The sequence below is a fragment of the Dermatophagoides farinae genome, chromosome 8 (assembly GCF_024713945.1).
Source record: "Dermatophagoides farinae isolate YC_2012a chromosome 8, ASM2471394v1, whole genome shotgun sequence".
In the NCBI taxonomy this organism is placed as follows: domain Eukaryota; kingdom Metazoa; phylum Arthropoda; class Arachnida; order Sarcoptiformes; family Pyroglyphidae; genus Dermatophagoides; species Dermatophagoides farinae.
The window spans coordinates 3,042,062-3,066,983 of NC_134684.1; the positions used below are offsets into that span (position 1 = coordinate 3,042,062).

At 29.2% G+C, this 24,922-nt stretch overlaps 5 protein-coding genes across 7 annotated transcripts; 3 read left to right on the forward strand and 2 right to left on the reverse strand.

Moving 5' to 3' along the window:
- Window positions 1-712: 712 nt before the first annotated feature.
- Window positions 713-6,103, forward strand: LOC124495422 (influenza virus NS1A-binding protein). Of its 2 annotated transcripts, XM_075733425.1 has the most exons (6): window positions 799-2,135; window positions 2,612-2,831; window positions 2,931-3,290; window positions 3,353-4,568; window positions 4,624-5,325; window positions 5,382-6,103. In XM_075733425.1, exons 3-6 carry the CDS (start codon window positions 3,135-3,137, stop codon window positions 5,717-5,719), a joined length of 2,412 nt encoding a protein of 803 aa, XP_075589540.1. In that variant the 5' UTR covers window positions 799-2,135; window positions 2,612-2,831; window positions 2,931-3,134; the 3' UTR covers window positions 5,720-6,103. The 2 variants fall into 2 exon arrangements, with proteins under 2 accessions (XP_075589541.1, XP_075589540.1); XM_075733426.1 differs by having other exon boundaries at window positions 713-2,831; window positions 3,353-4,565.
- LOC124495423 (proteasome activator complex subunit 1) lies at window positions 6,045-7,092 on the reverse strand. Of its 2 annotated transcripts, none has more exons than XM_047058799.2 (2): window positions 6,513-7,092; window positions 6,045-6,388 (listed from the first exon to the last, which is right to left on the reverse strand). In XM_047058799.2, the coding sequence occupies exons 1-2, from the start codon at window positions 7,027-7,029 to the stop codon at window positions 6,114-6,116; spliced, it is 792 nt and encodes a 263-aa protein (XP_046914755.2). In that variant the 5' UTR covers window positions 7,030-7,092; the 3' UTR covers window positions 6,045-6,113. The 2 variants fall into 2 exon arrangements, with proteins under 2 accessions (XP_046914755.2, XP_075589542.1); XM_075733427.1 differs by having other exon boundaries at window positions 6,045-6,445; window positions 6,513-7,026.
- A 56-nt stretch (window positions 7,093-7,148) lies between these two features.
- On the reverse strand, window positions 7,149-12,549 carry LOC124495424 (uncharacterized). Its single transcript, XM_075733428.1, has 4 exons — window positions 12,155-12,549; window positions 8,093-8,897; window positions 7,943-7,959; window positions 7,149-7,824 (listed from the first exon to the last, which is right to left on the reverse strand). The coding sequence occupies exons 2-4, from the start codon at window positions 8,376-8,378 to the stop codon at window positions 7,426-7,428; spliced, it is 702 nt and encodes a 233-aa protein (XP_075589543.1). The 5' UTR covers window positions 8,379-8,897; window positions 12,155-12,549; the 3' UTR covers window positions 7,149-7,425.
- A 5,257-nt stretch (window positions 12,550-17,806) lies between these two features.
- LOC124496102 (uncharacterized) lies at window positions 17,807-23,812 on the forward strand. The gene is given in 8 exon segments (XM_075733296.1): window positions 17,807-18,021; window positions 18,095-18,402; window positions 19,103-19,685; window positions 19,754-20,644; window positions 20,726-21,414; window positions 21,495-22,280; window positions 22,361-22,645; window positions 22,647-23,812. Coding segments are annotated over 5 exon segments (2,979 nt in total). The 5' UTR covers window positions 17,807-18,021; window positions 18,095-18,402; window positions 19,103-19,685; window positions 19,754-20,151; the 3' UTR covers window positions 23,373-23,812.
- LOC124495504 (uncharacterized) lies at window positions 23,746-24,894 on the forward strand. Its single transcript, XM_047058896.2, has 2 exons — window positions 23,746-23,839; window positions 23,911-24,894. Exon 2 carries the CDS (start codon window positions 23,932-23,934, stop codon window positions 24,892-24,894), a length of 963 nt encoding a protein of 320 aa, XP_046914852.2. The 5' UTR covers window positions 23,746-23,839; window positions 23,911-23,931.
- Window positions 24,895-24,922: the final 28 nt, after the last annotated feature.

Here is a 24,922-nt window from a genome sequence, read left to right on the forward strand (position 1 = left end):
CAATGTGTGTGTGTGTGTGTGTGTGTGTGTGTGGATGATAAAACAATCAATTATCATCATAGAAAATGGAAAAATGTCTGATGATGATTGACAATCTGTCGTCAAACAGCGTTGACAGATGTAATAATTGTAATCAAACTGATAATGAAAAAAAAAAATTTTGACAGATTTAATTTAATATAATAGAGAAATTCTAAGAACTTGAGATTTATGTCAATAATAATGATTTTTTTTTTTTTTTTTGGATTTCTTGTACCATATTTTCCATTATTGTGATAGAACATATTTATTATTGTTGAATGACGTAAGCAAAAAAAAAATGAAATATATAATTTTATTGCTTTACAGAATCATTCATTCATTGATCAAGAATCCTGAAATTGAATCAATATTCATGATTTAAACGGATTCCCTAATATTCGATTGGTTAATGTGTGTGTGTATGCGAGCACAAAAAAAACATGCTCAAATAAAAAAAAAACCAGTTCAACCGGAATGGTCAGGTTGAAAATGTATGGATTACAGCCTGTGAATGGTAATCATATATGATGATGTTGAGCAACTCTTTTATTTTATTTTATTTTTTTTTCATTTCAATGCCTGGAACAAACAAGATTTGACTAGTGATGCACCGTATACAGTGTTATGGCTATTCTTAGAATTCAACATCATCATCATCTTGTCCATATATATGAGAAGAAGCATTGGGAAAGAAAGAAAGATGGAAAAAAACCTAAAATCCAATAATAATGATATGGCAATAATTATTGGAAAACACCATGCACACCATCATCAAGGATATTGAGGCATGTGTTTATGGCATGTGTTTATAACAATGTGTGCATATGAAATCGAATTATTAGAATTATAAAAATGTGTGGAGAATAAGAAATTTAAACTTGTATATATTAAGAATCTTATGATTATGATGATGATAGCGATATTATTAAAAGATTTATAATATCACCAAGACAACGCAATACTCTGTTTTTCTATATACATCCAGTGAATAATCATCATCACTTATATAGAGACATCAGAATCGGACAGACTATAGAATATTCTCATTCACGATAATGTATCCATATATCGAATATCAAGAAAACTTTTATATAGAGAAAGATTCGAGGGTAAAACTTCTACCTCTTCGCTATCAACAAACAACATTGACATGTCGATGACAACGATAGTTACCAACAACAGCAGCAGCATCAGCAACAGCAAAAACAACAACAACAACAACAACAACAACAACAGAATTACTAAGAATAAGTTGTTATACTGAAAATTCAAAGCAAAACAATCAACCAACAATGAAAAAAAACATTTTCTAAATGATAGAAACAAAAAACCTTGTCATGATTCTGTTTTCATTCTATTCTGTTTGTTGTTTTTGTTTATGTTGAAAATTCTTGTTTTTGAATTGTCATCATTTGTTACAAGAATAATCAAACGAAAAAAAAACACACACATACACACAGACAGACAAAATACTCCTACTTAAAGAATGTGTACATTTCGGCCATCACGTCGACGACGTTTGATGACAACAACAACAACAACAACAACAATGATCAACAAAGAAAGTAATAAAAAAAAATCAAGCTATCATGATAGCTACCATCCACCACAACCATACCACCATCAACAATACAATAACCAAAAGAAAAAACCTTGAAAAGATCAACAAAAAAAAAATATCAACATGGTAGACATTTCATTTACGAGTCAGAAAAACAATCAACTATACTACTAAAAAAAAGCAATCAAAATTTAATTTACAATAATATAATCATCATCAACAACAACAACAACAACGACAGCGTTTATAATAGAATTCGACAATATTTCAAATGAATTTCATATATTCCTCATGATGAAATCAATAATCAATAATCGATTTTATTATTTCGTTTCATCATCATCATCATCATCATCGTTATTATGAGCTGGAAGAAAACAAAAAAATTGTCAATCATTTTATATTATAATAATGAAATTAATATATCTATAATAACTACTACAAATACAAAATGTTGATCATAATAATAGCCAAGTCATGGTTATTTACTTTTGTTTGAAAACAAAAAAAAAATGTTCATGTGATTTCAAATTGATTGTCGTTGTTTTTGTTTGTTCGTTTGTTTGTTTGTTTGTTTGTGATCATTCATGACAACAAACCATCATATATATAGAATTATTATTTAGACAAATAGAATGACAGATATCATAATTTGTTCTTGTTTTTTGTATTTTTGAAAGATAGTCACACCTCGTACACAGAGAATATAGTATCTCATCGTCATCCTTGATCTAGTTTTTTCTTCTTTTTTTTGGTTTTGGTTTTGAGTCTGAGTTTTCTATATTTCGGTTTTGTTTTTGTTTTGTTTTTTTTTCATTTTGAATATTTGTCGTCTGTCATTTGTATATGATTTCAAAATCAAGTCATCATCATCATCATCATCATCATCATCAACATTCATTCATTCATTCATTATTTCCTCGTGTGTTTGCCATTTGTTCATTTTGTGTACATGTGTCTCTGTTTTAAATATTTGTGAATTTCAATTTCATTTCGATGTGCACGAGAAAAAAAATGTGGTATATATAGAAAATTAAAATGAAAAGAAACAAAAAAAACGTGAAACGTTTACATTGAGCTTTGAAAATTTTTATTTTTTACATATACACACACACATACAAGAAATGATCATCAACAAATTTTAAATGTGCCCGAATCTGATTCAATAACGGGAATAAAATTAAATTTTTTTTTCTATGAATTTTAATCTACACACACTCTATATATACAACAACGAAAAAAAACCTGGGTACGTAGAATGTAATGATGTATTTTCACATGTGAATTATTAATTTTTGTGTTCATTGATTTTTAATACTGTTTTTTTCGGTTTTTCTTCCAAAAACAGAAAAATTGAACACCCCCCTCCCCACATGATCAATAATCATGATCATACTGAATGAGCAATCATGATCATCATCATTTAACATTCCATTTATTTGAAATGTTTTTACTGTTATGTTCATTTATTTTTTTTAATGGAAAATTTTCCTTTTTACTACGATTTTAAATTTTCAATACGAAAAAAAAAATTGATGAGAAGATAAAAAAAATGGCATCAATCGATTGGAATGACGAAACTATTGTTATTAAAGATAATAAAGGCCAAAAAATTCATTTATTCAATGATGATCAATATCGTTCGGCCATGTTGGAAAATCTAAACATGTTACGTAAGAATCGACAATTCTGTGATGTCATTCTACAGGTAATGACTATTGTTTGAATCTATTAATAATAATAATTAATGTTCATTTTTCATGTCCACAGATTGGAACCAATCATCAAGACATACATGAAATATATGCCCATAAAGTTGTCTTGTCCAGTTCGAGTACTTATCTTTTTGAAATGTTTATGAATCATGAATATCAGCCAAACATCACTAACAATGGCAACATGAATGGTTCATTACAATCGATCAATACTTTAAATGTACCGCAACAATTTCGTTTGGTTTCCGCTACAAATTTTGAATCCGATCCCGAAGCATTCGGTTTGATCATCGATTATGCTTATACGGCTACATTGAAAATTCCTGAATCAAAAGTACGAGAAATTTATTCCATTGCTTCACGATTGAAAATGACCAATGTGGCAAATAAATGTGGTCAAATTATTCTTTCAATGTTATCGGCTAAAAATTGTTTGGAAATTCGTAATATGAAAGCTGTTTTGAACGATGTTAGCCTTTTGCAATCAATCGATGTTTTCATACGACAACATTTTGAACAAATAGTCGAATCATCAAGTTTTATCGATTCACAATTAACACAGATAAAAATTGAATTTTTATTAAATTCAGAACAAGAAGAACATTCCATCAATGATCGTCATATGCTTAATGAAGTTTTAGAATGGATTCGTAGTTCATTGGAACATGATGTATTCGATTTGGATCGATTCAAAGATGGAAATACAATGTTAATGTTACATTATGATAAAACAAGAAATGAAATTCAGGATTGTTGTCAAATTGAATCCAATTCACCGGAAGAATCAGAAATGATTGAAGATTATAAAAAATTGAACAAACGAATTGCTTTAATTCGAAAATCATTGTCACAGGACAATATACCGAATGGTTTGGTTAAATCGTCTGTTCCATCATCAAAACCAAGGCAATTCCTTTTTACAAGATCAGATTCCGAATCATCACTCTGTTCATCGGCAACAGATGGCATTGGTGGGACCGGTGACGACGATGTTCAAGATCATCAACACGATTGGAAAGTATTGGCCAATTGTCGATTAGGTTCAGGTAATCATACACTAGTTGGCTTGGTATCGATCACTGCTGGTCAACTTTGTCTATTGTCCATCACATTACGAATCAAAGAATCGACATCCAAACAGAATAGCCTAAGTGAAAGTGGTCAATGTGATCAGGATGATATTACACAACAATATTGTCTAATACCACCTATGAGTTCGGCAAGATGTGCTGTTGGTACGGCCAATTTCAAGGGAAAACTTTTTGTTTGTGGTAAGTTTTTGGTTAATTTTCATTTGCAAATAACTTTTAATTCAATTTAATATAGGTGGATATGATCGTGGTGAATGTTTGAAAACTGTTGAACTTTACGATACGGTTGAGAATCGATGGCAACTATTGCAACCAATGCAAGTACCACGTGGCCGATTTTCAGTTGCGGTTGTTGATAATTGTGTTTATGCTATTGGTGGTTGTGATGGACATGATGAATTGAATTCGGCTGAAGTTTATGATAAATCACAAGGAGAATGGAAATCAATACAGAGTGCACCGGTTGCACGGTCAAATGCCGGTGTTTGTTCAATGAATGGAAAGATCTATGTGATTGGTGGTTGGAATGGCAATCGTGGAATGACTAGATGTGATAAATATGATCCACGAAATAATCAATGGACAGATATGGCACCGCTTAATATTGGTCGATATCAAACCGGGTGCTGTTCATTGGATTCATCTACAATCTATTCGGTTGGTGGATGTGATTCGTGGTCATGTTTGAATACTGTTGAACAGTATTCAAGTTATACTGGCCAATGGCGTCTTGTTGCGCCATTACAAACGGCTAGACGTGGATGTGGTGTTGCATCCATTGGTGGTAAAATATTTGCCGTCGGTGGACATGATGGTATTCATGCATTATGTTCAGTTGAAATCTATGATCCAGAAGAAGATCAATGGACCTATGGTAAATCAATGACAATGGCTCGTGCTAATGTAGGCGTTGCTGTTATTGATAATCGACTTTATGGTAAGTTATTATAATTATATATGGAATTTTTTACTAAATCAAAATGCCTATTTCAGCTGTCGGTGGATTCAATGGTAAAGCATTTATCAATACAATCGAATATTTTGACATGGAAAATGATCAATGGACAACATCGGTTACAATATTGGATTCAATTTGTTCAGTAAATTATTTGCTGAAAAATGGATGTGATAATGATAAACAAGAAGAAAAAGTGAAAAAAATTGACACAAATGACGGTGATTCGATGAAAGATACAAATAATAATAACAATAATAATAATAATCAAATAAATTCGAAGAATAAATTTGAGAAAAAAATGTCTGGCAACACTTCATTCAATCAATCATTGGGTTCGGTTATGGAAGTGGAAGAAACATTAAAACAGGCCTAAATAAATCCAATCATAATGAATGATAATAATAATCACCATCATGGCCATCATGATCATCATCATCATCATCGACCCCTTTGTTTGGCACAGTTTATATTTTCGAAATTATTATTTGATAAAATACTCAAAACACGTTGATTATTCACTCTATTTACTCAACCTCAACAGCATATATTGACGAAAATTTTGAGATCAGATAAAACAAATTTTTAACAAAAAAACAAAACATTTGCTATCAGAAGCTATTTCTGTTTTTTTTCTTTTTTTTCAATTTATATCATGATGTTTACACACACACACACCCACGCAAAATCAAAACATCTATATGAACTATATATTTAATTGATTGATAAAATAAAAATATACCATTTGGATCAAGTAAAATCAATTTTTCTTATTGATAAAAATTTTCAAATCTTTCCTTATCAATAATGGTCATACCACCATGAATATTCTTGTATTCCATCAATTGTTCATGATTAATGGTGAATAATCGATAAATTAATATTGACCAACGATATAAATCATCAATAATTTTATGAAACATAATTAAACAATCCTGATCAAATCGATTTAAAATGATTCGTTCATCACCATTATGAATATGACGGATATAATTGACTATTCGATTAGCTCTACGTTCATTATAGCTCATCAACCATTCATATGCTGATTGTAAACATATATATATATCGAATACAAAAAAGAATAGGAAATGAGATTTTTCTTTTTTGTTCGAATGAAAAAATAATGAAAATTGTTCTCGAGGAACAAAACAAAAAAAAAACATTACCCGTTTGAATTTCGCATTGAAACGATTCAATTTTATCCATCAATTGTTCAAGTAAATCAATGGCCACATATTCACCATCACGCAATTTTGGCATTATTAACTGTAATGCATAATGAACACGATCAATATCTTTGTCAATATCGATCATAACAGGTAAAATTTGTTCAATCAATTTAACAATACAATCATTTGTATTAATGTAATTACAATTCATCAATAACAGTGGCTGTTTATCCAATCGATAGCATTGTAATGATGGATTTATCATTGGCCATTGATCCAATGGTGTTTTCCGTATTTTATTGGCCACTTGTTTTATTGAACATGGAATCGGTATCAAATTATCCGTTTGATTCGTACTACGAAATGTTTCGGATATATTACCAAAGATAATTTGATCAAGATTTTTTATTCGTTGTATATAATTGTTAAATTGTTTCGATATTTGATCCATTTCAAGAAAATCAATATACAATAATTTCAATTCATTTAGTCGTTTTTCATTAGGGTTATTCATTTTATCTTTATCGATCAGAAAATGAATCGATTCAATTATGAATAAATATCGATTGTAATCGAATTCAAATGATTCGATTATTATAACTTAACTTTTTTCGAATAAAATCTAAAAAAAAATCAAAACAAAACAAACTTTAATTCAATATAAAATAACACATGTTGTTGTTGAATATTAAATGGAAAAAAACTGATTATTGTTTTTTTGGACATTAGAAAAAAAAAATTGACAAATGACAAATGTACATAAATAAAAAATGGGTAAATCCATGTAAATTACAGCCATGTATAAAAGATTATGAAATTTAATAATTATTGATTGATGGATAATTGATGTAGCTTTGTATGTCATGTTCGAAAAAAAATGTCCAATCGATAACAACAGAAAAATCGATCATCAATGATCATTATTTAGAATTAACGGTGTTGTCGTTGATGTTGAATGTAATTGTATGGTTGTTTTAGCTGGTACGGATGCTGCAGCGGCTCTTTCCGTTGATTCATTTGTATTACCATGATTATTTGAATTAACATGATACCATGATTTAGATGATGGACAATCAACATTATAATCCCAATCACAAACACGATACATTTGATTAAACATTGTATGCGGTGGACAATGCATTGGAATACGGCGGCCAAAATTATCGCATATATGAAATATACGGCATTCAAAATCAGGATCAGCATAATAACCTAATGGTCGTCCTGAACAGGTGAATTTTATTGCCACACCTCTACTTTTTCGATTAATTGATGTCAATGATGATGATGTTCTATGATATCTACGTGACTGGAAAAAAAAATTTCACCATTCGACCATATCACAACAACAACAACAAAAAATCGTTTAAAACATTAATAAATTGGTAAAATGACCAGAGAAAAAAAACACCATTGATGTGACTTACCTTTCGTAGTCTACAATCTAATCATTAAGTCATTGTCACGCAATAAATGTTTAAATCATGGTGGAAAAAAAAACATCGGGAATGAATAAAATAATCATGAAAAGTGGAAAGAAATTATGAAAAAAAAACAATGAATAAATGAATAAATACCGGCAATGGATGTGGCCATAATGGCCAACAATAATAACATTATGGCAAATGATTTTGTTGACCACCATTGATATTGATAATTATGATGATGATGATGATGATGATTAGGGTAATGTCCACCATTTTTATCGCTACTATTGTTGTTGATCATCAAAGCTCGATTTCTTTTATAATTATTATTCTTATTATCATTATTATTAAATGATTGATCAGAACAGGAAAAGGAGGTGGATGATGATGATGATGATGACCAAACGGATAATGGAATGAATATCATAGACATCATTTTTATGTGTGTGTGTGTGTGTATGTGTGCGTGTTTGTGTATGAAAGCGAAATTTTCTTTGAAATTTTTTTTGTTTTGTTTTGTTTTCACTTTTTATTATTTGTATATACCGTCGTATATATCATTCGATTCTCAAAACAAATATGGTTTTCGATTTTTTGCTCTTTCTTTCTTTTTTTTCTTATTTTGATGAATCGAATCAATTGATAATGATGATGATGATGATGATGATTATGATCAATGAATGATTGATGATTATCGTTGTTCCGGAAACGAGCAGCCAGACAAATAAACAAACAAACAAAAAATAACGAGAAAAAAACGATGTAATAAAGCTAAGAAATAACAACAACAACAACAAAAAAGAATGAAAACCGTATCCTTTCTGTTTTTTTCCAATTGACATTAATTTTTCATTTTTGATGTTGTTTTTTTTATGTTGAGAATAATAATAACCGATGACGATGATGATGATGATGATTATGATGATGGTAACACCAATAGAGACAGGAAAACGCCCTAAAAGATGATTTCAAAAAAAAATGAAAAATAAATCATAAAAAAATACAACAAATTAGTATCGATTGTCATGCAAAAAAAAAACATTTATACGGTCCGGGTATGGGCAAATGAAAGCAAAAAAAATTGACCATTCATTCATTTATTTATCCGGAAGTTTTGGGTTCAGAGTTACCCAATTTGAATTTTTTTTTTTAAATTTAAATTCAAATGTGTAACTAAATTTTAATTTATACCTTTTTTTCATATATTTATGAAACAAAACAAAAATATTCATGGATCCAATACAAAATCAAAAAATGATCATCAAAATAATATATCTCTAATCGATTTGATCTACACAATCAAAAAAAAAAGATGGAGTTCTTGACAACATAATTGTAATGTTTTGAATAATTTTTTTTTTGTGTGTGTGTGCCAATCCATCATCAATATTATTATTGTCATCAAGATATGTTTCATGTTTCACCAGGTAAAACGAACATCATCGAAACGTTTACATTAATGATAAGTAAATTGAATAATTTTCAATATAAATCAATAAATTGACAATGAAAATGAGATAATAATCAAGTCATCATCATCATCATGATTGTGTCCGGTGAAAACACATTATCGTGATGTTGTTTTCGACTTTGACATTGTTTTTTGTTGTTGTTGTTGATCGAATACAATTACCTGATTCTATGCAAAATCGATTGCAGACAAATTTTTTTTTGCATAATTTGACAAAGCCGAAAAATTGGCTGCAAAATAAAATGGAAAAAATTTACGAAAAAAAATAAATAAAAAATAATTTTTTCGGCTACAATTTGTTTGTTTATTATTTTGGAGAACACAACGACCGGATGATTTCCGGATGTTGAATTTTTTTTTCAATTTTTTATTGCTTAAAAAAAATTGGAAAAAATGATTTTCCATTTGATATGAAATTGATCCTGGATGAATGTGTTTTGATTTACACTTCAATGATGACGATGATGATTAGAAATAGTTGATTGATTTGACACTTGTTTGTAGCATAAAATGATGAGCATAATAATAATCACATGAACACATGTAATCATCAACAAAACTAACACATCTTCACATATTCATTGATCATCATATACATTATTATTCAATAACAGGTTTGACATATTCTATCAAGTGATGTCATCGGTCATGAACATTTTCTAAAAAAAAAAAATTTCATTTTGTCTTGATATAATTTTCTAAATCACAATTCTATACAATATCGTGATATCAACAAATGATAATCCACATTGAACAGAAAGGAAATCATTGAAAATCAAATCATTTTTTTCCATTTAGTGTTCCATTTTTGATCATCATTCAAAATGGTGGTGGATTTATTTTATACAACTATTATTATTTAATTTGGAATTTTTGTGTTCAGGAGAGGAGGGGGGAAAAATAAAATTTTTTTTGATTGTAAAATATAAAATTGAATGATCAATGAATTGTATTGTGTAGCGTTGTTAATCAAACGAATACAATTGTTAAGCTGTAAATTCTAAATTTAACTGGATGAAAACTGATTTTTCGCGCCTCAAATTTTTCCACATTTTATTTGCCATTTGCCTGCCAGGTATATCATCATCATCATTTTCATGAATTAAAGTCAAACCAAACCTATTATCATCGGATTTGATTGTTTTTTTTTTTTTTTTTGGTTGGATTTAAATTCAAAAAATTTTTTTTTTGTTGATTTATGAGAGATAAATTTTCCAAACTACTCATCTGATGGTCAATGGAAAATCAAAAAAAAAGACCACCGTGTTGAAAAAAAAAAAATTTTTTTTTTGGGCATCAACAATATTATCGTTCTAAATTTTTTTTTCATTCCATACTTATTACTGTCAATCGATCAATCGATCAATCGATTGATTGATTGATTGAACCGATAAATCTATCAGAGAGAAAAAAAAATCCTAAAGCAATGACATCATTATAATCGAGAAAAAAAACCAACAATAATCATCAATGATGATTGATTTGATGTGATGTGATTTCTGGTTTATTTTAATACCTACAATGTAAATATGTTGATTTGAAGTGAGAAAAAAAAAATGACAATCATCCACCATTTTATATATGTGTAAATTATTATTAATTTGAATGACCATGCAAAAAAAAAAAATTAATCACGTGATTGTTTTCAATTGATTACAAAAAAAAATTGGTTCAAATGGAACAAATTACAAAGCATCATCATTTGTTTTTTATCCAACCAAAAAACATTCACTTGTTCATTTATATATATATGTGTGTTCGCCCAATCCATTATAATGGCTATTAAAAATTACACACACACACACACACAAAAAAATAGTAAATTATGACGGGCGTCGTTATGTCGGTATGTGTACTTCTCATCCATTTCAGAATGGCAAAATAAAAATAAAAAAAATTTTTTTTGGCTGTCGAACAAAAATACGAAAATCTTTTTCCAATTTGAATAATGATTTTTTTTTTCGTATACGAGCTCATCATCAACAACAACAACAAATGATAACGACAACATTCATATCATCATCATCATCATCATTGGTATATTAATGCTTGTTGTTACATGTCATTTGATGTTGTTGTTGTTGTTGTTGTGAAGCAAAAACCACCCGATGAATATATATCATAATATAGCCATGCACGGTGTATAATATATCATGATGATGATGATGGGAATGAATGTAATCGTGTGTTCCGTTTCTTATTATATATATATTCGTTTAAGAAGCAAACGATGATGATGATGATGAGGAATGTAACAAACGAAATTTTTCGTTTTTTTTTCTCGTTCATTCATTCATAATTTTTGTATCAAACTAACCATATAAAACCAGCCAGCCAGCCAGCCAGCTAGTTAGCCAACCGACAACGGTGTTATTTTTTTTTATTTTTCTTCTTCTAATGAAATGAAATGGAAATTATTCAACTACTCATGTCATGATCATCATCATCACCATTATAGTCATTTTTATTATTATTATTGAAAAAAAACACATACATTGATTGATTGATATATGCATGATAGAATATAATTGTAGAATTAGATTTTTTTTTCCATAAACACACAACAATCGGTTAATGTATGTAATGTGTGTGTGTGTTTATTTTATTAACAATCATCATTATCATTATGACTCGTTCATCTTCAATGATCACTGATCATTTTTCTTCTCTTTCTCTCCGGTAATTTTAACATTGAACGAACAGGAAATGGTCAATTTTTTTCCAAAAAAAAAAATACTTACAGATGATTATAATGATGAAAATTGAATCATTCTGATGATAGATTGATAAGTATTTGAAATGAATAAATAAATGAAAATTTTGGGCAAAAAAAAACACACACAAAACACGTTACGGGTGCGAAATATTATGGCGATGAAAACATAACACAACAGAACGGAAAGAAAAAAATTTTTTTTTTTCATTTAAAATGATATCATCACGAATCATAATAGGAAAAACATTTTGATTTTGTCGATTTTATTTTCAAATACACACCATCATCATCATCATCATCATCATCGACATGTATGACATATACACATGCAACCAAAAACGAATGATTATATCATTTGACACTGTCGTTGTTCGTTGTTGTAATGGAACAATTTCTGGAACACACACACACACAACACACACACACAAACATAGCCGGTAACTGAATGATTCAAAAAAATTGAATGTGAATTTTATTTTGGAACCTTTAAAAAAAGTAAAAAAAAATTTTTTTTTTCACTTTCTCTCGGCCACACACGCACACACACACAGTCATTGAATTCACTCTCACTATTCAATATTTATTCATTTCAAAAAGTAAAACATCCGTTCTCTTCCATCATCATCATCATCATCATGTTTTCCCCCATTTTGAATCATTAAACAAAAAAAAAATTGTTCGTTCTATATGTCTGTCTGTGTTTATCTCTCTTACAGATGAATTTTTTTTTTCGTTTAAACATCTTTAAAATATTTGGCGCGCTCGTTTTAAATCCATCATTTCGTTTGTTGTCGTTGTCGTTGTTGTTGTTGCAGATTAAGGGGCGTACATGCATTTTATCATCATTAGTAACAATTTTCATTATAATGAACAAATTATGGAACACATACACACACGAAAACACAGAAAAAATGTCTTTCTGGACATTTTTCTCTCTCTCTCATTCATTGTCTGTTCATCTTGGAACATTTCTCTTCTTTTTCTCAATACCAATGTTCAAGATTTATGATCATCATCATAAATCTTCAATTTCACTTCATCTATTATTTTACCCAAAAAAAAAAATTTCAAAAAAATTTTTCCCCGCAACTTTCTCTGTTTCACAAACCAAAAAAAAAAACATGAAAATAGGCAGCATTTTTTTTTTGTTTTGTTTTCGTTTTTATTTTAGATTTTAAAATAATTTTTTTCATTTCATTTCATATCTATTTCAATATTGAATCTTTTTTTTTCTTCTTTACATTTTTGGCATAATGATCATGATGATGATGATGATTATGTTCATTGAAAATTTTAACATCAGAACACAGGACTATATATTGAGGATTGAAACCATGTTCATAATGATGATGATGATGATGACCAAAGTATGTATGGATGTGAATAAAATGGTAAAAAAAAAATCTTTGTGTCCCAAAAAAAGATTCGGCCAACGATGATGATTTTTACAGATATTCAAATATTCATAGTAGTTGAATTGAACATACACACACACACACACACGATATGATCATATGGAAAAAAACTTGACCAAGATTTTTTTTTGTTACATAGATCTGGAATTGATTTTAATTTTCTTATATATATAAATTTCGTTTATCGTTCTGTTTCTTATCAATCGAATTGAATTGAATTGAATTGAATGACAGAAGAAAGACGATGATATATATGCAAATTATGTAGATTATCCTTGAACGTGTGTGTGTGTGTGTGTGTGTGTGTGTGTATTTGCATGCAACAATTAATTTGTTTTTTTTTATTTAAAATTTGAAATTTTTTTTTTTTTTTTTTGATTATCATCATCTCAATTGTCATGACAATGATAATTCTATTCGAATGAAAATGAAAATGATGAAATAAATTTTCTTTACCATGAAATTCTTTTCTTTTTTTTACTTCTGGACACATTGGTCATTGAGACAATGATGATGATGATGATGATAATGAAAACAAAAAAAAAAACAACAACAAAACAGTTCACCTTGAACAAGAAAATTTTTCATGATTTTTTATTCAATTTAATTCTAATTTATTAGTGAAAATCTATCTGGCTCTGGATATATATATATATATATTATCATCATCACGAATGATAATAATGATCATACATGAAAAGAGAAAGAGAAAGAAAATTCTTCATCGTGAACGATAATTATCTTGTTGTTTGAGAATTTTAAATTAAAAAATAAACACACACACACACACACAGACAAACATTGAAACAATGAAAATGAATAATTGGATCTGAAGGCCTGATTATTCGTGTTTTATTGCAGCAAAAAAAAAATTCAAATTATCATTTCATTCAAATTTGAAATTTTTTTTTATGTTATGTTCCATAACGATTTTGTTTCATATCATTACAATTGAAACTTAATCACAGCTACTACATATCATCATCATATGTGCATAACAAAACCAGGTGATGATGATGATGAAATAATGGTCAACAAATAAGATAATCTAATCATTATCATTGTGATTATAATTAACAAATTATTATTATTTCTCATCATCATCTTGACCATATGATAAGATTCAAATTCAATTTTTTCTTTCATTCCAGTGAACCAATGAACAAAAAAAAAATCTCATATTGTCCCATTGAAAAGGGGAAAAAATCCCGTGAAAATGTGTGTTTGTGGTCAACGAATGAAAACAACGAGCAAAAAAAAAATTCCCGTAAAGCAAAAAAAAAAAAATTTGATCCGAAATTATTTTTTTTGTCCTCATTCAAATGATGGATCCAAATCGATTGATTGATTGATTGAATGAGTATCGATCAGAATTCAATTTTTAAACATTCATCAATACATTGTTTGAAAATAAATTTAAAAAAAAAATCCATGTGTGAGAAGAAAGAAAAAAATTGAACTATGATGATGATCATGATCATGATGATTATCCAAATCATCAAATGGAAAATTGACACAAACAAAAAAAAATGAATGGCAAAATTCTTTCAATTTAAATTGAACTTGGACAATATGAAACTAGGTGAATATAATCGATTTTAAAGATGATTTTCATCATCATCATCATCAACATATAAACAACATTGATGTGAAATGCATTTTATTAATTCAATTTAGTCGAATGAAAAAGAAGTTTATTCATCAAATTTTCACAGCACACAAGAATATCAGGTGAAAATCTGCATTTGGAAATTTTTTTTATGAAAAATGAAAAAAAATTCATCTTGTAATTGCCATGGATGATCATTTCACATACCTGTCATATATATGTCCATGATGATAATGATGATCATCATCATCAACAAATCATCATCGAGAATGATAGGTCATGATAGTTGTCTCAATCTGCCATCTTGTTTTTTTTTGCATTCAATTATGCCATCACACTGTTATTAGATTGATTTTTTGTTGTTGTTGTTGTTGTTGTCATCAAATTGAATCGGTTTGAATGGAATAAAATTCATTTCAATGGTAAAATATTTAATGTATGAATGTCTTGAAATAGTCATTTTTCACTTTATCGTTATATTGAATATAAATGTCTGGGTCAAACTGAAAAAGAACAAAAAAAAAAAAAAAAAGATTCTCATCAAAAACAAGAAAAAAAAATCTCCCAAGAAATTGATGATTATGAAATCTATACCGAATTTCAATGAGAAAAGATTTTATCGATTCATTTGATTTTTTGTTTTCTATTGGAATCAATTCAATTCAAGATGATCGATGAAATATGATGGATAATTTTTGGCCAATAACGAACGAACTCATCACACCAGTATGTTACCAGAAATTTTTCGAATGAAAAAAATAAATAAATTACATTTTGTGGAAATAGGAACAACAACAACAACAACAAAAAATTCGACAGTGTTATTATTAGAAATCTGGTGCAAATCCAGATCTTATTCTCATCATCATCATCATCATAAGCATCGGATAATTTTAAATTCACAAACAATGATCGGCGGTTGCAGATGATGATGATGATGATTATGATCCATGGATTTAGTTCATTTTTCATGTATATAAATAATCCACCATTGTATTAATCTTTTGTGTGTTGTGATTGTTTCGTCTTTTTTTTCCATCCAGCTGCTGATCGATATATATTAGTTGCTATACTGTCATTTTTTTTTTGCAAATGATGAATTATTGTATCAATTTTTTTTTCTATATATTCAAATTTGATTGATCATCATTCATTCGTTCATATATTCGTGGCTACTGTTGTTGTTGTTGTTGTTGATGATTTGATTGATCAATTAATCTTCAACACAGTATATAGCCGGTGGTCATAATCATCATCATATGGTCAATTTTTCCACACTACTCATATTCTTATTTCATCATCATCATGTTATTTAATATGATGATAAAGTTGTTTGTTTCCTCAATAATCCATCTGGTGGTGATCGAAATATATTTTTTTCTTCCGATTTGTCAATCAAAGTTGAATGTTTTTTTTTCTTTAAAAAAAAAAATTAAACATTTTTTTTTCTCATTGTTTTGACTTGATTTATTTTGATTATTTTTATTGCTGTATTCTTTCTTTTTTGCACTGCCCTCAATTGAAATAATTTCTTCATCTGGCAAACAAATTCAATGAATGGGAAAAAATCTAAATATGTCATTCATACTCAACAAGTTACTCGTGACATTCAAATTGTTGTTGTTGTTGTTGTTGATTTTTTTTTCTCAAAAACGATTATCAACCATGTATGATCGATTCGAACATTTTTTTTTCAATCTTTCGCCATTCCAAATCCGATAAACAATAATAATCTGCAATGATTGAATATGGTGAACATGGATGTTTGAAAAAACAAAACAAAACAAAACAAAAACGTCGACACACACACGCATTTTCAAGAGATTTGTAAATGTTGAATTTTGACAATTTTTTTTTCTGTTTTGTTTTCTCTCATTCAATTTGTTCATCTAAATTTTTCATATCACCAACACATCATCATCATCATTTGGATGCATAAAAAAACAATGTAACATTTCATACAAGTAAGAAAAAAAAAACTTGAACGTGATCCATTCGAATGATGATGTTCATTTTTGATGACTATGATGATGAATGGTTACAAACAGAACAAAAAAAAATTAGCAAATGCTCAATGGTTATAATGGTTACATTATTCAGTTAGAAACGACAAAAAAAAATTGTGATCCATATCCGGATTATTTCATAATGCATAATCTTTATAAATTAATTTATCAAAAAAAAAAAAAAAAAAAAAAAAACATTTCGAACAACAAAAGAAACAAGTTTTTAGAACATCACACACAAAATAAAACAAAAAAAATTTTAATTTTGCTTTGTATTCATTGTCGAAATATACTAATATATAATAGATCAATAATAATAATTCGAATTTAATCAAATTCCACAATTTGATGACCGTGATCAATAATAATAATACTGCTGATGACAATGACAATCATCACTCAATAAATTGGAATCGATCGATTGTTTTAATTGATTGTTGTTGTTGTTGTTGTTGTTGATTGAACTTCCTCAATCAATCGTCATATATGAATGAATGAATTTTGGTGAGTAGAAAAAAAAGGGAACAAAAAAAAATGATTTCATGACAAAAAAGATTTGTTCCATTCATGTCATAGTTAATGACAATAAAATTCCTCAAGTACAAAATCGATTTGTCCAAGAAAAAAACTGTGGTGGTGGTGGTGGTGATGTTGAAGAGTGTGTGTTTTTTTTCTGTGAATAGAGAAAACAAAAAAATCCTTTTTACATTGACTAATTTGTTCGTGTTTGTGTGTGTTTTTTTTTGATCTTTGTATATAATGTGTTTCGATGGAACTTGAAAGAATAAAACTTCCGATCTAAACTTTTTTTTGTTGTATGGCCACATTTTATCATCATCATCATCATCATCTTTTGTTATCGGTAAGCTGTGAGAAATAAGAAAATTGTATTTTCTTCAAATGATTTTTTAATATATATTTCATTTCTGGATCAGGGCCACCACACATTCAGACAATCAATTGATGACGATGAATTGATGAGAAATGAAAATTGGAAAAAAAAGAAGAACAAGATCATCGATATACATACAAAAGTCTAAGATCCGATAAGAGGATCTCAATAACAGCCATAACAACGAAAAGAAAAAAAAATGACAAAGACAACTATGAAGATGATATTGACAACAACAACAACAACAACGTTTAGAGTTCTTCCGCAAATAATCAACCAGGTTCTCTTTTTTTTTCTTGTTTTGTTTTGTTATGATCAATGATAAATCGAATTAATCCACTCAAATACAATGTAATTGGTCATTTTTTTTTAAATTATAAGGGCGATAATTTTTTTTTTCATTTTCTCACAAATATTATCACTCATATATATATTGTTGAAATAATATATTCAGCTTGTTTGTTTTGTTCAATTTTCGTTTCTAGTTTAGTGGGATGATGATCATTTTTAGCCTAAATTGAGAAAAAAAAACGAATGTTGAACGATACGATACTATAGTGGTGGATAATAACACAATGAATGATTGAAATGTATGAATTGAATGATAACAACAAGAATAACGATGCCATTTATGTGTGGCTGTTGTTGTTGAATTCAATTATACATTATTCAAATCAATATATTGAAATTTCAAACATTTCCGATATCTTATGGATAGTTTGAAAAATTGAAGCTGACCACAATGATGATGATATCATTTCATATATGTTTATGGTGTATACAAGAATTTAGAAAGGTAAAATGTATGAAAAGAAAAAATTTATAGTCCAAATGCACTTGTTGCTGCTGTTGTTTTAAGATCAATGACCACATCGATTCACTGATAACATGATTTTATTTGATTCTGATGATGTTATTTTTGGCAAAATAGTCATGAAAAAAAAGAAGAGGGAGAAAGAGAGAAAAAAAAGTGATTTTAAACTTTTATTTTTTCCTATCAATAATCATGAATTTACAATTTTCACATTAAAATTTTTTTTTACGATTATAGATTTAAATGGTAAATGACCATTGGAGATTTAAAATGCAAATGAAAATGGCAATGACCATCATCATCATCATCATCATCATCATCACTATATTCGAATGGCGTTTGACGCCAAGATTAATGAGTTTATTGAGCTCTAGTCATAGTCATCAGTCGATCATCATTATCATTATCAATTGGTACCGTCGGGCAAAGAAATGAAATGAAAATCAAATAGAAATTCTTGAAAGTGAATTTTTTCTTCATTTTGAATGAAAGAAAAACAAAAATACATCAATGATTAGCAAAAGAAATTATTATCAGCCATGATCATTCGGTTGGATAGGTTCGGTCTCGATTGAAAGAAATAAAAAAAGAGAGATGAAAGAAAAAAGGATCGTCAACCATCAACCACCTGTTTTTGGCCATCATCATCATTTATTTTATTCTCGATTATTCTAACTACATTACCGATTTGTCAGGGTACTCAATCATTCTATGCACACCGTAGGATTATTTCAGACAAAAAGCAAATGGTTGATAACAACGAATAATAATAAAATTCAATGACCACAATAACATGGCAAATGTCGATGTCATCGTAATGGTGAATTTTAATTTTATTTATTTATCGTTTTTTTCAGAATAACCTTTAATGTTTTTTTTTCTCTTTAGATTATGGACGATTCTTGAAGATAATATTGACGATGATAAAGAAAAAAACTATCTGACTGACTGACCATGGTAAATAAATATTCGGCAACAACAACGAAATAGCCAACATTATTAATCCGGTTGTATATAGTTGGTTTTGTTGATTAGCAAGTGAAAAAAAATCATCCAATTTTAATTCTGGTCAAGTCACTTTTGCTCTCAAGTATTCATGATCAGTATAATCAGTATCTGAGAAAAGTCAGGTATATATAAAAACCTAATCAACCATTTGTCAAATCTTCAAATCAGGTGTGTGTGTATCTTTTGTTCAGGTGGTGATCGGTGCTGTCGATCACTTTTCATTTTTTTCATTTTTAGTTTTTACTTTGTTTTGTGGTCAGTTTTTTTTCCTATAAACAATGCTCAATATATGGTTGTTGCTTTTATTAATAATCGGATCGTCTATAGCTGATCCGATTCCATTGACATCCGATGTAAAAAATGATTCTGAACATTCAATCGTTTCGGTTGTTCCATCCGATTCGACACAACAAGTTCCGATTGTTGCTGGTCAACCAGAAAAACAACCACGAACAGCAGCTGCGGCAGCAGCAGCATCGGCCGCTGCATCAGCAGCTTCTATTGTTTCATTGGCCAATATTACATTTAATCCTGGTCCAAATTCATGTCCACCATCACATCTATTTGCACCTTGCGATTGTTTTGTTTATGAAGAACGAGCACGTATTATACGCTGTATGGGCGAATATAATATCGATTTGAATTCAATCTTTCAACGATTATCAATATATTTACCGAAACCAGAAAAACATTTCCATATGCTGTACCTGAATAATACAAACATTTCCTATTTGGGCAATGTACTACATGATATTACATTCGAATACATTTGTAAGTCGTTTTTCACTTGTTTTATTATCAAAAATGATCTGAATTGATAATTTACATTTATTGTGTTTGAAAAAAAAATAGATTTCGATGGCGCATCAGCATTGGAATTTATTGATCCAAATGCATTCGATATAACAGGACCGTACGTGAAAGAAGTTCGGGCATTCAATACAAAATTGAAACAAAAATCTCTTGAAGATTCATTGATGGGTCTTTCTAGTCTACTACATTTAACCGTATCAAATGTTGGTAAATGTCCACCTGAAGAAGTGACTAGACCTTGTCGTTGTGAATATCGTATGGATAATTGGCAATGGGTACAAGCAAGATTTACAAGATTTGTTTGTGGTGAAGATTCTGAAGAAGATCTTCGTATGCAATATGTTCTTAATGCTAATCGTACACGTGAACAATTTGCCTATTCACAAACACGACGATTACAAATTTATTTTGAACGTTTAAGTGAAAATCTAGCCAAACTTGGTTGGCAAAAACGTTTTGATGAATTTGTCATTCAAAATTCGGCTATATCGGAAATTCCTCGAAATCTTTTTGGTGATATAATTTTTTATGGAGTTAAATTTGATAATTGTCCTGAATTGACGGCCATTCATCCACAAGCATTTCAAATAACCGAGCCATTCATTGAAGAATTGACCATACGTCGTACACGATTAGGAAATGAACGATGGAAATTACGTGATACATTCAACGCCATTACCAGTTTAACTAATCTGCGTGCACTTTATCTTCAAAGTTCCGGACTGAATGTAAGTGATTGATCAATCAACAAAATGAAGGAAAAACTAATTTGCAAAATTTGTATGATTTCATCCATTCAACATTATAGGCAATACCACATCACGCTTTTCGGCCATTGAAAGGACGATTCCAACGAAAATTGGTCAAAATTTCCATCAATTATCCAAATGTTCGTGAAAATTCCATTCGTCAAATTGGAAGCTATGCCTTTTATTATCTATCCAATTTACGATCAATAGATTTGTCCGTAAATTCGATTGAAAAAATATATAAAAATGCTTTTTCATTCCGTTGGGAATCAACTGAAATGTTGACAATAAATTTGGCTGGAAATAATCTTACTGATAATAATATTGAATCTGGTGCATTTGTTGAACTACAACGGCCAGTGAAAGTAATTTTAGGACAAGGTGAATTCGGTAATCCTGGACTTCGACATTTGGAAGAACGTGTATTCCGGCCATTATTAAACGAAAATGAAAAGAATATAATTACATTAAGTTCATCGGAACATCCAACCAATGGTAATCGGCTACAATGTGATTGTCAATCACGATGGATTTTCAATGAAATTGGCAAAGTACGTAATGGTCTTCGTGATATTATGTGTGTAAGTAATGGTAGCTGGGAATGTTTACCACCATGTCTTGTATTTGGCCAAGATCTACTTCATTGTGGTTCGAATCAATATTTCAATATTGAAGATGTATTCTATTCATTAAATCGTAATCTACAGCCGGAAGAAAAACATTTCAAACGATTTATGTTGTCCAATTTACAAATCGAATCGATTCCAAACAAAAGTTTTGGTGATATAACATTCGAAACATTCGAATTAGATGATTGTCCTAATCTTAAATACATCGATGAAAGGGTAAGTTATTTATTGACATTAACATTGATTATAGATGTGATCAATCAATTTTAATCGTTTTGTTTTGTTTTTTTATTAAGGCTTTTGCAATGACAAAACAAAATCTAACCAAAATTGTCATCAAAAATACACCACAATTACCTGAAATGCGTTTCTCATCATTTCAAAATCTAAAAGAATTGGCCATTAGATTTGTTGGCAAATATCGTTTAACAGATGAATCCTTTAAATCAGATCTTCCCACAGAAACATTGCTTCGACTTCGAATCGATGTTGATGGCCTACTACCATCATCCATCGAATCAAATGCATTAAGCTATGCTTATCGTCCGATTAATGTTCTTCTTGAACATCCAGAAAATATTAGGTAAACAAGAATGTAAACTATTGACATTGGAAGAGGAAATTTATGCACCATTTTTGGCTGTCAATCCAGAGAACAAAATTCGTATCAATAATTGCCCGATTGTTTGTGATTGTTCCATAAAATGGCTGTTTGATGCACCGAAAGATTGGTGGATGCGTGTCGAAGCTGGTGAACCAAACATAGGTCTACAATGTGATGATTCACGTTCATTGTATTTTTATTCGGATTATGATTTCCGTTCATGTCCAAAAACAAATCTATTGAAATATTTTATTCCGGATTCGGAGAGTAAAACTACAAGTGAAAAATCAACATCGTCTATCATAAGTCCGTCATCATCTTCAACATCGGATTCTGAAGCAATTTCAGCTTCATATGCATCAAGTGATACGATAGCGATTACTGGTGCAACAACCGGTGTAGATAAGGTAAAAATTGACGAACAAATTCCAATTGAACCAAAACAACAGTCAACACAATCTATTGCCGAAGTTAGCGAATCAAAAACCTCAGATGTTGACGTCGTCGTACCGGAATCAAAAAATGAGCCGGTAATTACTGATGGTGAAGAACATCCATCAGCAGCCACAAGTGGTGTTGTCATTAAACTTGCAGATGTTTCTGGAGCAAGTGTTCCATCATCACCGGCAATTGCCACAAGCGATCCAATAGCTGCTATTCCATCGGCTGAATCATCATCATCGTCGATCGTCAAAGATGTTTAACCAAAAAAAAATTAAAAAAAAAATCAACAACAGAGATCTCAATAATGAAAAAACCAAATTCCAATCTAACTATCCATTCAGTGCCATCTATCGGTACTGATTTAAAAATTTATTCAAGATTTTTTTTTTCAATCCCAGTTTCTTATTTTTTTTGTCTCCTTGATTGATTAATGAATTTTTTTAACTTGTGACACACTACAAGCTACAACAAAATCAATCTACTTATATACACACACACAAATAGAACCTGGCCAAATAATGGGCCAATTTAATGTGAAATGTGCCAAATTTAAGGAATGATAAGCTTATTTAAACAAAAAATTTCAAATTATACCGAAACAAAAAACAACGGCTAACGAGCTTATTATTATATATTGCCTTGATTAATTCGATTTTTCTTTTGATTACATTAAATAAAATTAACGATAATTAATATTCGATTTGATTTTGTTTGTTTGTTAAAATCTGTAAGTTGAGAATAATTTCACTGTTGTTGTTCATTTCATTTTGTATACAATTTTCAATGAATTTTTTACAGATTTTTTACCTGACAATAGCTATGACTGTCGTTGTTGTTGTTGTTGTTGTTGCCATCGATCGTTATGAAGATTATTGGGGTTTATATGTAACTTGTGATGATTATCAATCATTTTTGAATCGTACCATTTCAATGGCTATTATTGATAAAGATTTATGGCTATTCACTACAAATATTCAATTAATAGTATATCCACAAGTTATTGATGATGAATCAATCAGAAATGGCAAACCAATAACATTATTATGGGGATATATTTATTCATTGAATGATACATTTCAACAGATACAATATGAAACAAATCTAACACAAATATTGAATGCATATCAAGGTTCATCAATACGATCGGCAGCTAGTTTTGGTATAAGAAAATATGGCAAGGATCCATATAATCCAAAAGATTATCTTATTCAATTGAAAATTGCAATCGATATGAATTATGCCATAACAAGTGTAATGGATCTATTCACAATAGTCAGTGCTATACCTGGTGCAGTTATATACCAACTTCGTCGATCAATGCCACGTCATATGAATATATTTTCATTCATTGAAAATGATTATGAATATATTAAAGAAATAAATGAAGAAGATTACTTTGAACGAAAATATCGAATTGAATTACGTTTTATTTCAATTGAAAATTTCATTCTTTCATATGTTTATGAATTTTTAAGTAAAGAAAACATATTGTTACGAATTTATGATGAATCACTTAAACATTTAGTCGGACAAATGTGTCATGATCTATCGATTGATCGTATAACGACATCGAATTTTGCCACCGATTGTAATGTCTATCAAACAATACTATATCCACCATTTGATTTTGGTTTTTTTCATGATGGTTTTCTTTATCTAGTGTTTACAGCAAGACCAATGATTATAAAAATTGATAAAACTATAGAAGATTTTGCAAATAAACAACATCGATTTGAAATACTTCAATTAGATCAACTATTCATTTGTCGACCGAAAAATTGAATATTTATAAACAAAAAAACACTAAATA

Excerpts from the sequence above, each read along its gene's own strand:
- LOC124495422 (XM_075733425.1), top strand. The coding sequence starts at position 3,135 with ATGGCATCAATCGATTGGAATGACGAAACTATTGTTATTAAAGATAAT. Across the intron at positions 3,291-3,352 it reads TCTGTGATGTCATTCTACAG|ATTGGAACCAATCATCAAGA; the intron begins GTAATGACTATT and ends TCATGTCCACAG. Across the intron at positions 5,326-5,381 it reads TATTGATAATCGACTTTATG|CTGTCGGTGGATTCAATGGT; the intron begins GTAAGTTATTAT and ends TGCCTATTTCAG.
- LOC124495504 (XM_047058896.2), top strand. The coding sequence starts at position 23,932 with ATGACTGTCGTTGTTGTTGTTGTTGTTGTTGCCATCGATCGTTATGAA.
- LOC124495423 (XM_047058799.2), bottom strand. The coding sequence starts at position 7,029 with ATGAATAACCCTAATGAAAAACGACTAAATGAATTGAAATTATTGTAT. Across the intron at positions 6,389-6,512 it reads TCAATGCGAAATTCAAACGG|CATATGAATGGTTGATGAGC; the intron begins GTAATGTTTTTT and ends GTTTACAATCAG.
- LOC124495424 (XM_075733428.1), bottom strand. The coding sequence starts at position 8,378 with ATGATGTCTATGATATTCATTCCATTATCCGTTTGGTCATCATCATCA.